The following is a 15,576-nucleotide window of genomic DNA, read 5'->3' as shown; positions in this document are numbered from 1 at the left end:
TCACACTTGTCCAATAAAGTTATTCTATTTTATTCATTATTATGTTATATGGTAAAAGTTTTCCATTGCAAGCAGGATTGTGTGATATCAAATTGTCTGAATACATTTTTGTGAATAATGCAAGTAGTCCTTGATTTAAAACCCAAACTGGGGCTGGAATTTCTCTTATAAACTAGTGCAAGTCATAGAGTGAATGATGATGTGACTGGACCTGATTTTACTACTAATGTTACTGTGGCCATTAAGTGAATTGCATACTAGTTAAGTGAACCCAGCTTCCCAAATTGACTTTGCTTTGTTGGAAACCAACTGGGAAAGTTGCAGATCATGATCACATGACCTCAAGATGCTGCGACTGTCGCAAGTGTAAGACGTTTGCCAAGCACCCCAAATTGCAATCACAGTAGTGTGACAGTTGTAACTTTGAGGACGAGTCAGATGTCCCTTTTTCTTGACTGTTGTAACTTTAAACTCATGTTAAGCAAATGTTCATAAGCTGAGGACTACATGTACTATTAATGCATTACAATATAATTATATAATCTCATTGAGGAATTGTGGAAGCTGTAGGTCTAACATGTAGAGCAGGGATGCTGGACTGGCGCTTTTATGACTTGTGGACTTCAACTCCCAGAATTCCTGAGCCAGCCATGCTGGGAGTTGAAGTCCACAAGTCATAAAAGGGCCATAGTTCCCCACCTTTGATTTAGAGGAATAAATAGCATTGAATTGGGGAAGAGTGGGCACAGTCCTGCTATTTTTGGAGATTACTCTTATTTTAAGGTAAGTGGTGGAATTTTTTCTTTCTTTCCCATTTTCGGTATTTTTTTCTGTAAAAAAATGGTGCCAATGTTTATTCAAACCATTGAATAGTGGTTTGGGAGGGTGATACCAATGTTTATTCAGAATCATTTGTAATTCCCTACTTATGGTTAACAAAATAGACAGAAAGACACCCTCCCACACACACCTTCTGACCACCTATAAAAGCTATATGAATTATGCCAGTTTGTCTTTATTCTTTCATAGACTCAACAATTAAGATTATAAAGATTACAGTGAATATTTTTTTAAAATAACTAAATTCAAATATAGGAGAGTGACAGTTGATCATTTGGGCAGCAGAGCTATTTGTCCTTAGGTTTTTAGCTTTAGCATTTCAGTGAAGCATAAATTAACTGTAACCAAACGCCTCTAAGGAGATTATGCGTAGGCCCACCACCAAGAAGTTACCTCTGGCCATAGCATACTAAGTACGAGGTTCTTTTTTTATTTTATTTTATTTTATTTTGATTATAATACAAACAAACAAGCAAACAAAACAAGACATATAAACACACACACACACACACACACACACACACACACATATATATATATATATATATATATATGTCAAATGTTTTTTTGCATACTAGTTAAGTGAATCCAGCTTCACAAATTGACTTTGCTTTGTTGGAAGCCAACTGGGAAAGTTCTAGTTGTCGGCTATAAATAAATTAACTGCCTTGTAGTGGTCCTGGGTTGGGCCTAGAGGCAAAAAGGAGCTGTGACGTTCCTTCAATATACCAGGGTGATCCGACATAAACACACACACACACACACACAAATTAAATTGAATTTACTTAATGTTTAATACTTTACAATTCTGTTTTTGTTAGTTCATTTCTTTCCCTTAAATATTAGTTCAATTTCTTATTTTTTTTCTAGCCAATTATATAGTCCTTATTTCGTTTATTCTGTAATTCATATGTTAATTTACTTAATTTAGCACACTCTAACATTTTCCTAATCACCATCTCTTCATTTGGTATCTTTTCTTGTTTCCAAGTTTGTGCGAACACCAATCTTGCTGACGTTAGTATGTGAGTTATTAAATAGTAATCTTCTTTGCTATGCTGTCCTCTGATTATTCCCAACAGATACATTTCTGGTTTTGTTTCTAATTGATAATTTAATATTTCCTTCAACCAATTTTGAATCCTGGTCCAAAATCTTTCTGCTTCTGGGCATAACCACCAAATGTGATAGTATGTTCCTATGGCAGTTTTGCATTTCCAGCATTTATTGCTTACACTTGGATGGATTTTGGCTAGACGTGCTGGAGCATAATGCCACTGATAAAACATCTTGTGTAAATTCTCTTTATATGATACAGACAATGCCATCTTATAATTAATTTTCCATAATTTTTCCCAATCTAGCTGAATAGAATAACCAAAATTTGTCATCCATGCTATCATGTTATGTTTGACTATTTCCTCTGTATTTTCATAATTTAATAAATAATTATACATTTTGGAAATAAATTTTTTATCTGATCCTGTTAAGATTTTATCTACGGTATTTCATTAGGTTTTTTACATATTCCAAATTTAATCAAATCTTTTTTTTATATCTGCTTTGTACCTGAAAATATGGTAACCAATCTAGCTCTAGGCCTTCACTTTTAAGTTTTTCTCTGGATTTGATGACTCCCTTGGAGTCAAGAAGTTCTTTGTATGTTTTCATTTGGTTTTTATTGATTACGTTCGGGTGTATTTGAGCTTCCAATGTAGATAACCATCTAGGCACTAAGTATGAGGTTCTGAATCATGAAATAAATGACCTACCCCTCATCTGCGGCAGAAGATCTGCGGTAGAAGCTCCTCATGTTGCTTTCCAGTTTGTTGGAAATCAATGCAAGGGAGCCATTGTTGCTTCTAAGTGGGGTTTCCCCCCAAAATAAACCATGCTTTGATATTCTCAGCCTCACACTTAATAGGGCATGAAGATAAAGAGCTTGGTAGAAGAAGGACCGAAAGGCTGGATTTTTATTAGTATGTTTGTTCGATTTCAACTGCTGCACATGTCAGCCAACTGACTCTTGAGGATATGGTAAAAGTGGGTAGATGTAGTGACAGCTGGCCATATCAGTCAACTTTGGGTCAATTGCTACGTGGCCTGGGAATCTGACTACACTCCTAGGGAAGCATCACTGCATTGCAGTGCATTTTGAACAGCAGATGTAAGCAGTGTGCGAAGTTCGTTTTTGTAATGCATCCTCTTAACCCATCCTACAGTGTTGTTGTTAGTTGCAAAGTTATATCTGACCTATTGTGATCCCATGGACAACATTCCTCCAGGCCTTCTTGTCCTTTACCATCCTCTGGAGTCCATTTAAGCTCATGCCGACTGCTTCAGTGTCTCCATCCAGCCACCTCGTTCTCTGCCGTCCCCTTTTGCCCTCAATCGTTCCAAGCATCAGGCTCTTCTCCAGTGAGTCCTTCCTTCTCATTAGGTGGCCAAAGTCTTTGAGTTTCATCTTCAGAGTCTGGCCTTCTAAAGAGCAGTCAGAGCTGATCTCTTCTAGGACTGACCGGTTGGATCGCCTTGCAGCCTACGTGACTCGCAGGACTATTCTCCAGTACCATAGTGCAAAGGCCTCAATTGTTTGGCGCTCAGCCTTCCTTATGGTTCCAACTTTCAGAGCCATACATTGCAACTGGGAAAAACATAGCCTTGACTATACACACTTTTGTTGGCAGGTTAATGTCCCTGCTTTTTAATATGCTGTCTAGGTTTGTCATAGCTTTCCTCCCCATGAGCAAGCGTCTTTTAATTTCTTGGATGCAGTCCCCATCTGCGGTGATCTTGGAGCCCAGGAAATAAAATCTGTCCCTACCTCCATTTCTACATCCTACAGTGCCATCACCATTTTTCTTTCTTCCTTTCTATGGATGAAAGCCATGCAGAGGAGGCTTCTGGGTTCAATTCCTATCCATGGCAGCTCCTCTGCTAAAATTCATTTACTAAATGACAGTGGAGATTCTCAATCATCCAGGTCATGGTTGTCCCAAAGGTGCTTTTCCAAAACACCAAAGATGAGAGACGAAACATTTTGAAGGGAAAACCTTCCCAAGAAAGTCCAGTTGCCTTTAGGACAGTGTTTCCCAACCTTGGCCACTTGAAGATATTTGGACTTCAACTCCTAGAATTCCCCAGCCAGCAAATGCTGGCTGGGGAATTCTGGGAGTTGAAGTCCAAATATCTTCAAGTGGCCAAGGTTGGGAAACACTGCTTTAGGAAAAGCACTTTTGAGTCATTTACCTAAGTGGGTTTTTTTTGCTTAAACATTTAGAATGGCGCCACAAAAGGATCACCCCTGGTTTGCCTTCATTGTGATCAGGATTGAAACGTCTTCAATCTCTGAAAAGGATATCCATGCATTCCTGTCGTGGTCATTTCTCTCAGCTGACCTTATCCCCCTCCCCCCCTAGCCTGTGTTGGCTTCAGTTCTGGAATGATAACCAACAGCCTCCAGTGCTGAAGAAAATGTTAGATTCCCAATATCCTAAGATCTTATTCCAGCTTTGCGTTTAAGGGGGCCTAACAGTCACAGGGACAGAGAACTTAATGTTACAGCAAAAGCTCATATTTTGGCTGAACATGAATCGGTCTTCCCTAGGGTGGATCCTCTGGTTTGAGACCCTCCCTTGAAAAATTCCCAACAAACATTGCAAACGATTCTGGAGGGAGCCAACTTGTGGAAGGCTGATTTTAAAAAGTAGCCTTGTGTCTCAAGTTCTGTTTTTATCTCTGACAATTAAGAGTAAATCATATGGTAAAGTGCCCCGGGCTTGCTTCTCCAGCATGCCAACGATAATGACCTGGTTGCTACTTTAATTTTTCATGTCCTGTTTATTCTGGATTTCTGCATGTTATCTTATTTAAACCTCTTGATCGGTTCTTGTGAACCTCTAAATCAAGGCCCATGGAGTGAATCCAACCCATGATGGGCTTACATTTGGCCTGGAAAAAGTGAAGGACTGGCCTGAAGTGCCTCTGCCAGCGAAAATGGGCTCCCAAGCTCCGTTTCCAGCTGCAATGGCCTCTTGCAACCCTCTGCCAGCAAAAATGGAGCTCAGGTGGGCCACGCCACAAGGTAGAGGGTTGCAGGAGGTCCTTGCAGCCAGAAACTGAGCTTGGGAGCCCACCACAGGTACCCACCACCACAGGTGAAGTCAAGCTGGCCACGCTCACCTGGTCCCTCCGAGGTGAAACACAACTCTGATGTGGTCCTTAGTCAAATGGAGTTTGACATCGCCACTCTAAATGAAATGGATCTTCCTTGAGGATAAGTGAAACGGAAGCAAATTAGGGCGGCCTTACCATTTGGGAAATGAAAAATGGGCCTTTGGTGGGGCAAAATTGGTGTTTTTGCCCTCCCCAGGAGCAGCCTGCAGGCCTCCCAAACCCTCTGCACGCCCCATTTTTGCAAATAAACTGGCCCATTTTTCACTAAAACGGGATATGCAGAGAATTTGAGAAACCTGCAGAACCGGGGAAGGAAAAAACACTTTTTTCTCCTTGTTTACCTCTTCAAAATCTACTACTTCTACTGCGTCTTCTACTCCAGGGCGTCTTATAGTCTGAAAAATATGGTATATTGTGCTTGATGAAAAACATGAGAGTGAATTACTACCTTCCGTCTATTTTTGAGACTCTGGAGTTATTCAGATTAGGTTCTTCCACTAACTGGAAGGCACAACCCCCCCCCCCCCCCCCCTACAATACAGCAATTACTGGCAAAATTGTAATATCCAGTGTGGCTGTGGGACATCTTCAAACCATCTTCCTCTCAGTTCTAGAATCCCTTTCCTCAACAGGTCGATTAATGGGAATAACCCCCAACCAATAAAGACTGAGTTATCAGTTCATTAAGTGAAAAAGGGAGAAAAAGAAACTTTTCATACAGTAGAAGTTTACGATGAAGCCATATTTTGTTAAATTGGACAGATTTGATGGGTTGGCTTTTTTTTTTTTTAATGATTATTTGTGTTCACTGGCTTAAGTAGCTCTGTTGTTGTTTTTTATTTTATTTCTCTACCTCTGTTCCTCCCAAAGGATCCTTGAGCAGTTTGCAAGTGAATAATAAGAAAGCCCTACATGCAACCATCATGAAAAACAAGAACACCAATGAACACAATAAAGATAAAAAAGCACAAAATTAATTCAATAAAACCGAAAAGCAAAATAAAAGGCAATTGTTTGGTCCAGGCATCCATCTGGAGCATTGAAGCTTGGTATAGATTCTTCTTAGCATTGAGGCTAACTGTGCTTCTAGTGGCAGGTTAAAGTCACCCAGTTGTGCATGTCTTCCTTTGCAGAATTTCTTAACTCTGAGCTATTGTAGTAAAGTTTCAGGGTCAGTGTTAACAAAATAGAATAGAATAGAATTCTTTATTGGCCAAGTGTGATTGGACGCACAAGGAATTTGTCTTTGGTGCATATGCTCTCAGTGTACATAAAAGAAAAAATACATTTGTCAAGAATCATGAGATACAACACTTAATGATCCTCATAGGGGTCTAATAAGCAATGAAGAAACAATATTAATAGAAATCTTAAGAATACAAGCAACAAGTTACAGTCGTACAGTCATAAGTGGGAAAATGGGTGATAGGAATCACAAGAAAAAACTAGTAATAATAGTAGTGCAGACTTAGTAAATAGTTTGACAGTGTTGAGGGAATTATTTATTTAGCAGAGTGATGGTGTTCGGGGGGGGAAAGCACATGTTCTTGTATCTAGTCTTGGTATGCAGTGCTCTGTAGCGATGTTTTGAGGGTAGGAGTTGAAACAGTTTATGTCCAGGATGTGAGGGGTCAGTAAATATTTTCACCGCCCTCTTTTTGACTTGTGCAGTATACAGGTCTTCAATGGAAGGCACGTTGGCAGCAATTGTTTTTTCTGCAGTTCTGATTGTCCTCTGAAATCCGTATCGGTCTCGTTGGGTTGCAGAACCAAACCAGACAGATATAGAGGTGCAGATGAGAGACTCCATGATTCCTCTGTATTACTCTTATCAGCTGTTATAAGCTGTATCACCTGTAAAAGTTGCTGAGATGAAAATCTCAAAAAAATTAAGACTAGTTTATGTGCAGGCACCTGTTTTCTCTCTGGTTTTCTCTCTCTCTTGTTCTTTCTCTCTTTTTCTCCCCTTTTTCTCTCGTTCTCATTCTCTCATTCCCTCTCTTGTTCCCCCTTCTCCCTGTCTCTCTCTCTCTCTCTCACACACATACAAACACATTTTTTGTCACTTCAGTTTAGGGTCTATGTAATAATACATACAGAGTTGGCCTTCTCCGGGTCCCGTCGACTAAACAATGTCGTTTGGTGGGGCCCAGGGGAAGAGCCTTCTCTGTGGCAGCCCTGACCCTCTGCAACCAGCTCCCCCCGACATTAGAACTGCCTCCACCCTCCTGGCCTTTCGCAAGCTCCTTAAAACCCACCTCTGCCGTCAGGCATGGAGGAGCTGAGATAACTTCCCCAGGCCTATACTGTTTATGTATGGTATGTTGTGTGTATATATTCTCTTAAATTATGGGTTTTTAGTTTTAATTATTAGATTTGTATTGTACATTGTTTTTCTATTACTGTTGTGAGCCGCCCCGAGTCTACGGAGAGGGGCGGCATACAAATTTAATAAATAAAAATAAAATAAATAAATAAACATTCAGACAAGCAAAAGGCATAGGTATATGTACAGCTGCTAAGGCCAGTCCAATCTAACCATCTCTGCTGGATGCTGACAGCCATGCAGGCAAGAATTTCAGAAACACAAAGTTGGCCTGGCATTTTGCCCCTTTTCTGTGATTGCAGCAATAGAATGAATGCTATATTCTCACCAAATAATGCCCTTATGCTTTCAACATAACCTGCAATGACATCTATTAGAATAACTTTGTCTTACTCAAAACTGAATGTGTATATTTTGTTGGGAGACTCTTTGCTTTTCTCTGCATTCAGATTGTATTCATTCTGGATATCTTGAATGGAAAATGTTTTGAGCTTCACATAAGTCTCCACATTGTTTGTTTACTTCTTCATATAATATTATCTAATTTTTAACATAATGTTTCTTTGTTTTTTAACCCCCTGTAGACTAAGAAGAGCGGTAAGCCTGGGCCTTTCCTGCTTTCTGGATCTAGAGACAAGACCATTAAGATGTGGGACATTAGTACTGGCATGTGCCTTATGACCCTTGTAAGTTACCCGAATATCCTTTCCTCTGTTCACCTGCTTTGCAACTCTGCCTAGTTACTACATGAGGGAATAGATCTGCGCTACTTACGGGTTGAGCTCAGGCATTCTCTGAGGAATCCGAGCGCACACATCAGAATAAATAGAATTGGGAGAGCTTGAAGGAAGAACAGCAAAACAGGTTACCATTTCCACCCAATAAGCTCAACACGCTGTTAATTAATAATAATCATTAATAATATTTTATTAGATTTGTATGCCGCCCCTCTCCGAAGAGCCTAGAGCCAATTTTGGGGGCAAGGAGCAACACCGTCTGAACTCTGGATTTCAGATTTGTGTTCTTCCTCTCCAGATGTCCCATCTGTGTTCTGCTTGTGACTTCGGGCTTTTCTATTTTCACTTAAAAGGTGGGCCATGATAACTGGGTACGCGGTGTCCTGTTCCACTCTGGTGGTAAATTTATTTTGAGCTGTGCCGATGACAAGACCTTACGTGTCTGGGACTACAAGAACAAAAGATGCATGAAGACTCTTAACGCGCATGAACATTTTGTTACCTCGTTGGGTATGTATATGCGTTTAAGTGTGCTGGTAGCATGTGCCACTAGCCTTCCTCCGTGACTTGGAAAGCTGGGCTTGTACGTTGAACCCATCACTCCTCAACCAAATGACAGACGTTTGATTGACTCGTGGCAAAATAGCCCGTCAAGGCAACTTTCCTCCATCAATACAAGTAGTCCTCGACTTACAACCCTTCGTTTAGTGAGCGTTACAACAGCCCTGGAAGAAAGTGACTTGTTTTTCACACTCATAGCTGTTGTCACATTTTCCATGATCACATGATCAAAATCCAGATGCCTGGCCGCCTACTCTTAACAGTTGCAATGTCTTTGTTGGAGTAACATTTTGCAGAAGCTAGCCTACCCAGATAGCCAAAGCAGCTAACCAGAATATCAAGAACCTTTATCTTGAAGATACGTACTGCAGAGTTTCTTAGGAAAATATTTACTTCTTGTGTAGCAAACCGGCACTAATTATTTACACTGTAACTATCTCTCTAGTAGTTACTATACAAAATACTCACAATTCTCTATCTGCTATTCTCAATTACAAGTCTTCAGCCACCACAGGCCACACTAATTCACAAGCCACTCTAAACCATACTAAGCCACAATACCTTCAAGCCACAAGCCACACCTATGCAAAGGTGCATTATGTACTTTTGTCAGCCAATCGGGTTACATTACAATTTGCATATTCACCTTGACTAGGCAGTTTTGCATTGTTAAAGTTATACAATTCTCCTCTCTGCAATTTGGAATATTCTCTCAGGTAGGCCTGATCCTGATATGTCCCACAGTCACCTGTTTCCTCTTTGCGACCGTCTGATAAGCAAAGTCAATGAGGAAGCCAGATTCCCTTAACCATCATGGAATCTAGCTAGGTAGACGGTTGGCTTGGATGTTTCTGCTCTTTACCCAGGATGGCTCTGACAAGAGGGTAGCTCTCCACTTGATTAAGTATTGGAATTGCCCCCCCTGAACCACCCAGAGTCGAGGATGCATTGCACTTCATGATGAGTTTGGCCCCCTATGGCCACTGGATCTGGAGGCTCCCGGGTCAGTGATCTCAGCGTTGACCCAACCAAGGGGCTGCTATGGATCACCCCAGTATTCTCCCCAGTAGCCAGGGTGGCCCTACATGCACTGTGACCGGGTGGATGATCTTTGTTATTACTAACTTAACAACTGTAGTGATTCACTTAAAAACTGTGGCAAGAAAGGTCGTAAAAAGGGCAGCATTCAATTAGCCAATGTTTTACGTAGCAACAGAAATGTTGGGCTCAATTGTGGTCACAAGTCGAGGACTACCTGTAATCTGTAGCTCGGACAAGGAAATTCCAGTTGTTTCCATGTACATTAATCACAAGTTTCCTCTGCTGCCCCCTTTTTTTGCTTCTTCCAACAGTCTTTTTTTAACACCCATTCTGCATGCTCATAGAGGGAGATGTCCTTGTTGACCATCACCTCAGGGGAACACACACAACCTTTATTTTGTTTTTTTCCTGGTTGTTGTTGTTCCACCGCTAAGATGTGTCCGACTTGGCGAGCCCATGGGCCATAGCATGCCAGGCTCCCCTGTCTTACGCTGCCTCCTGCCTAGATCCATGTCCACTGCGTCAATGACGTTGTCTAACCATCCCATCCTCCACTGTCCCCTTCTCCTGTTGCCTTCCATCTTTCCCAACATCAAGATCTTTTTCAATGAGTCCTCTCTTCTCATTTGGTGGCCAAAAGGTTTGAGCTTCCTTTGCCCCCCTGAATCAATTGATGCCCCAACACTGGAGGTTTCTAAGAAGAGATTGGACAAGCATTTGTCTGAAATGGTATAGCACAGGGGTGTCAAACCGGATCCAGTCCGCAGAGTGTTTACATCTGGTCCGCGGGGACGCCCTGGAAACGGCGAAGGACCTGCCTGCGGTGCCTCTGCCAGTGAAAATGGAGCTCAGGAGGGCTATGTCTGTTCTTCCTGAGCTCAGTTTTTACTGGCAAAGGGTTGCAGGAGACTGTCATAGCCGAAAACTGAACTCGGGAACCTGTTTTGCTGAAAGAGCACTTGAACCACCGCAGGCACCCCTGACATGAGTGATGTTGAGCTGGCCACACCCACCCTGGCCCCGCCCTCTGATCAAACATAGGTCAAACATAACTCTGATGCATCCCTCTATGAAATTGAGTTTGACACCCCTGGTTTAGGGTCTCCTGCTTAGAGGATTAGAGGACTTCCGAGGTCCCTTGCAACTCTTAAGAGCCAGGGTGGCACAGTGGTTAGAGTGCAGCACTGCAGGCTACTTCAGCTGACTGCTAGCTGTAGATCAGAAGTTCAGATCTCACCACCAGTTCAAGGTTGACTCAGCCTTCCATCCTCCTGGGGTGGGTAAAATGAGGACCCAGATTGTTGAGGGCAATAGGCTGATTCTTTAAACTGCTTAGAGAGGGCTGTAAAAGCACCAGGAAGCGGTATGTAAGTCTAAATGCTATTGGTATTGTTGTTTCGTAGTCTGGAATTTGCTGCCCATAGCATTCTTGTAATACTTTACATATGACAGACTGGTGTTTCATCTCCGGAAGTCTTAAGATTGGAAGAGAAAGTTCCTGGGAGGAAGCATTTCTTTATCTGCTGCTTAAGAAAAGGAATTTTAACCACTGGGAACCATGATAGGAAGAGAGAAGCTTGTATTAGCACCAGCCCTATGTGTTCCCACATACCATTTGTTTGATTTGTAGCATTTGATACATAACCTTGGCAGTAGCGCCTGCAACCCAAGAACCTTACAATAAATACGGATGGCAGGCTTCAGTCTACTTACTGCATTGCTTAGGGTCTACCCCAGAGTTTGTAAGAGCTTATCAAAACCTTAAGCAGAAAATGCCTGCCTTCTCACTTGTTGTTCTTGTTTAACTAAATTTGAATGGAGTGTATAGACTTTGCTTTATTGGTAAGCCCATGGCCTTCACTTTAATGGATGGAGTTCAAATCCCTGTAAACCCGGAAGTGAAGAAAGGGGTCTGACTTTGGGATAGACCCAAAGGTGCTTTTTTCACGGGGCAACTGGACTGTCTCGTTTTTCTTCGCTTCTCATCCAAGAAGGCTCTTCATTATAATTATAAGGGGAATATAAATCCCTCTGTTCCCCGCTATCCAGTCAGAGCTGGCGAAGCTTCTTGGATGAGAAGTTAAACATCTTCCCCACCCCAAAAAAAACAACAACAACACCCCACAACCCCAGAAAGTCCAGTCACCTATTGAAAAAAGCACCTTTCGGACATCTATGACTTGGATGACTGAGAATCCCCATAGACCCACATTCCTCAACCTTTTAAGATATGTAGACTTCAACTTCCAGAATTCTGGGAATTGAAATCCACAAGTCTTAAAAGTTGCCAAAGTTGGAGCTCCAAGCTTGTTATTAATCTAACTAAACATTGATTAATGTTTTATATAAAAAAAATGACAGTATTTCATTTCACTCAGTACTCTTTTTTTAAAATTGCCTGACCTAATCCTGCAGTCGTGCAGATTACGAGGCGTTGGATCACAGTCCAACTGATAACCATTTCACAATCTTTTAAATTCAATTTCAGTATAATTACCCTATGCATACTAGCTGGTTTTTTCTCTCTCTTTCCTTCCCCCCCTTCTTCCTTGCAGATTTCCACAAGACAGCGCCCTATGTGGTCACCGGCAGCGTAGATCAAACAGTAAAAGTCTGGGAGTGCCGTTGATTGGATTTACATCTGACCCCCTCCCTCCCCTCCCTCTCCCTCTGGATGCACTCGGATACCATGGTTACCCATTGAGCTCTGTTTAAAATAAATATTGTCCTTTCATGTAAATTATTCTGGATGTAGATTGAGCTTATTAAATGTTACACACAAAGTATTCATGCATGGTGAATCCAAATTGTATACTGTAAATTTACATACGTTGTCTAGAAGTACCATAGGTTTAAGAATTTGGGCTGGCATTGGTCACATCAGACCTAAGAAGGCAGAAGCCGGTTGGTCGAATTAGGGGCACTTAAACCGGTGACAGCAAAATCATTCTGTACTGGATAAGCTGAATCCCCGACTCTACTGTTGGTGGTGCCTATTTACTAAGTGACTCATAACGGGGGTTCTTTGGGGGCGGGGGGCGGGTGGGTTATTTCAGAAACACGTATCTCTGTAACATCACTTAAGTATGCTTAAGAAATCTAAAGATACTAGATTTAAAACAAAGCTGCAACTTAGAATCTTAAATGTAATTAATGGAAACAAATAAAATTTCTGGTTTTTTTCCCCCCTGTCATGGTTTTTGCCAAATCAATAGGAGATAGATATATCTATCTATCTCCTAAATACATATATATTTATTTTGGTTTCCTATCACGTTTTAAAAAAGAAGAAGAAAGTTAGTATGTTCATACTAACAGGCTGCAAAATAGGAAGAGAACCTTGGTATGAAGCGTGTGTATTTTTTTTTCTCCTTCCAATTTGGTTGTCAAGACATCCTTGCCTTCTGACAGTTGACACTTCACGCAAAGCCCATCATAGGAGGCTTCTAGGCTTGCTCTTCCTTAGCTACCACTTGGAGCAGTCAGATGTGAATCCCCCAGTTGACTCCTGAAGGTTCAGCCAGCACCATCTCTTGGTTATGGTTCCAACGCCCCCCAAGCTATTGGAGGTTTAAGGGGGACAATTCTGCATTCCCTTCCTTTTTCCAGTTAGTAACTTCTCAAAGCAAGCAGTCCCAGATTTTGGGGTGTTTTGTGGAGAACGTAGCAGGCTCTTACAGAACTACAAACATCCCTGTTACAGCAAATGAAAACCAGTTATGTGCTAACTCATAGCTTGCAAGTTTTTAGCGCCGTATTCCTCAATCTTAAGCTACTAAGATGAGTGGACTTCAACTCCCAGAATTCCCCAACCAGCTTTGCTACGCTGGCTGGAGAATTCCGGGAGTTGGTAATCTACTCCTCTTAAAGTGACGTACGATTGAGAAACACTGATCTAGATCATTTTAAAACCACATTTTGTTCCTTTAAAGCCCCTCAACCTATTCTTCTTGAGGAAATATGGGCTACAGTCCTATTTCAATATGGAAAATTGGGAGAAAAATTGTAAGTGTCCCTAATGTCCATCTCCTAATACAGGGGTCTCTATCCAACCTTGGCAAGTTTAAGCTTGGCGGACTTCAACTCCCAGAATTACCCAGCCAGCAAAGGGGGGGGGGGGGGAGGAATTCTGGGAGTTGAAGTCCTTCATACTTAAAAGTTGTCAAAGTTGGAGATCCCTATCCTAATAGACATACTTACCTTATTTGTTAGCATTTTGGGTCAACTGCTCTTTTAAATCCCCACCCCACCCCCAAAAGTCTAATTCAGGCCTATCTTTGTCTACCCCCAAATCCGCTACATATTTTAAAAGAAATGATTATTTGCTTTTATTTGTTCTGTGACTTATTTAACAAAGAAAAAGCAAAAAGCACCTCTTCAAACACGAGCCCCAGAAACATTGGAAGATTAAAATGCATGCCAGGAAGAAAAGAAGGTTCCATCGCAAACATTGGTTCACCCCACTGATTTTTTTCCTATGTGGGTTCTTATCCAGGAACTAGGAGACCAAAGGTAGCTTGAGAGTAGTGGCTGGACGTGATCCTGTCGTTTTGTGGTCAATGAGAACTTCCTGCTTGTAGACCTTGGCTATCAGAGGTTTTCTATTTTAAAGTGATGGCTCTCTGGTTTTTTTTGAGCCTGTAACAATTCCTGCTAACAGCTGAAAAATATTCCTTGGCCAGACTCTAATGTTTTTTTTTTAAAGTGGAAGTAACTGTATTTGCATAATCAGTGAAACCAAGGGTACCTTATTTAATGGGAGCTTACCACTATTGTGTTTTTCTACCGAAACAGCAAATAGAAATTGAGGCCAAATGTTTTGTTTTCAATTTATTTTTTTATTTTTTTGGGGGGGGGGGAGGAAGGAACTTGCAAATTTGCCCCTTAATTAATAGTCCCTCACCAGTAAGCATTCTCAGGGATGGTTGTAGGTTTAACTAGTTAAGTAAGCCACGTTTTTTTCAACACAAAAACAAATTGGGGCAGTGGGGGTGGGGTAGGAAAGTTCCACCGTTGAAGCATTTGGAAATTTCGATCATGGGCCAAAGTGGCTACAAAATTTAGCCAGGTTTCTGCACGGACCGTTTTCTGTGTCTGTTCAGTTGCAGGCAGTTTTTCTTGAACCATTCCAGAACTGCAGGAGCTGAGACTGTGCCCTTGAAAAGTCCTAGATCCAGGGGTTTTGGGGGGGGGGGGGTGTGTTGGTTTCATTTTTTGGTTCTTTTCACCTGAAAAAAGTGCAAACTTTTATTTTACATTTTTTTTTTGGTGGTGGTGGTGGTTTGAACACAATCCAAAAAAACTTAAGTTGGAGCATCCAATTTTGGCTACTTTTAAAACCTGTGGACTTCAACTCCTAGAATTCCCCAGCTTCTGGGAGTTGGAAGCCCACAGGTTTTAAAAGTGGCCAAAATTGGACACCCTTGACTCAAGTCTTGGAGCAATCTGCACTTTACACTTATTTTGTTTTGTTTTAAAAGCCGTCCTACTTTGGTGTGTGGTGTGACCAATGATGTGCCCAGAGCACTAATAAAGAAAATAAAAAATAAAACCACAAAATACTAGTTGCTAGCAAGTTGTTCAAAGAGCTGTGGAGCACTGTAGTCTTTTGAAAGCTTTGGCGATTGCTTCACTGTTCCCTTCTCCTAATCTCCTGTATCCCTTTCCGGGCCTGTCCTTGTCTGCTGCTTTTTCTGTTTTGCCTCTCACCTTTACGTCAGTCGAAGAGTTGGTCAAATCATCCTTCAAACGGCCTTTTCCAATTCCTCTCTTTGCCGATTCCCGTGACTCCACAACCCGATCCATTGAAAGCTGTTTTAAAACATTGATATTTTGCATCGGGTTTCGTGCACAGTTGGGGCTTTGAAAATCCTGAAATGCAGTTTGGAATGTAAA

The 15,576-nt window shown here is 41.5% G+C and overlaps 1 protein-coding gene across 2 annotated transcripts in view; it reads left to right on the top strand.

Annotated features, from left to right (window-relative positions):
* Window positions 1–12,467, top strand: part of PAFAH1B1 (platelet activating factor acetylhydrolase 1b regulatory subunit 1) — an 88,636-nt gene extending 76,169 nt beyond the window's left edge. For both annotated transcript variants that reach the window (XM_070735241.1, XM_070735242.1), the window contains exons 9-11: window positions 7,927–8,028; window positions 8,433–8,589; window positions 12,237–12,467. In XM_070735241.1, coding sequence (XP_070591342.1) covers window positions 7,927–8,028; window positions 8,433–8,589; window positions 12,237–12,310 — 333 coding nt within the window. In that variant the 3' untranslated portion in view covers window positions 12,311–12,467. The remainder of the gene's footprint in view (window positions 1–7,926; window positions 8,029–8,432; window positions 8,590–12,236) is intronic.
* The last annotated feature ends 3,109 nt before the right edge of the window (window positions 12,468–15,576 follow it).

This window comes from Erythrolamprus reginae, chromosome 1 (genome assembly GCF_031021105.1).
Source record: "Erythrolamprus reginae isolate rEryReg1 chromosome 1, rEryReg1.hap1, whole genome shotgun sequence".
In the NCBI taxonomy this organism is placed as follows: domain Eukaryota; kingdom Metazoa; phylum Chordata; class Lepidosauria; order Squamata; family Dipsadidae; genus Erythrolamprus; species Erythrolamprus reginae.
The sequence above is the reverse complement of the archived record's forward strand: the minus strand, read 5'-3'. Positions and strand labels throughout refer to the sequence as shown.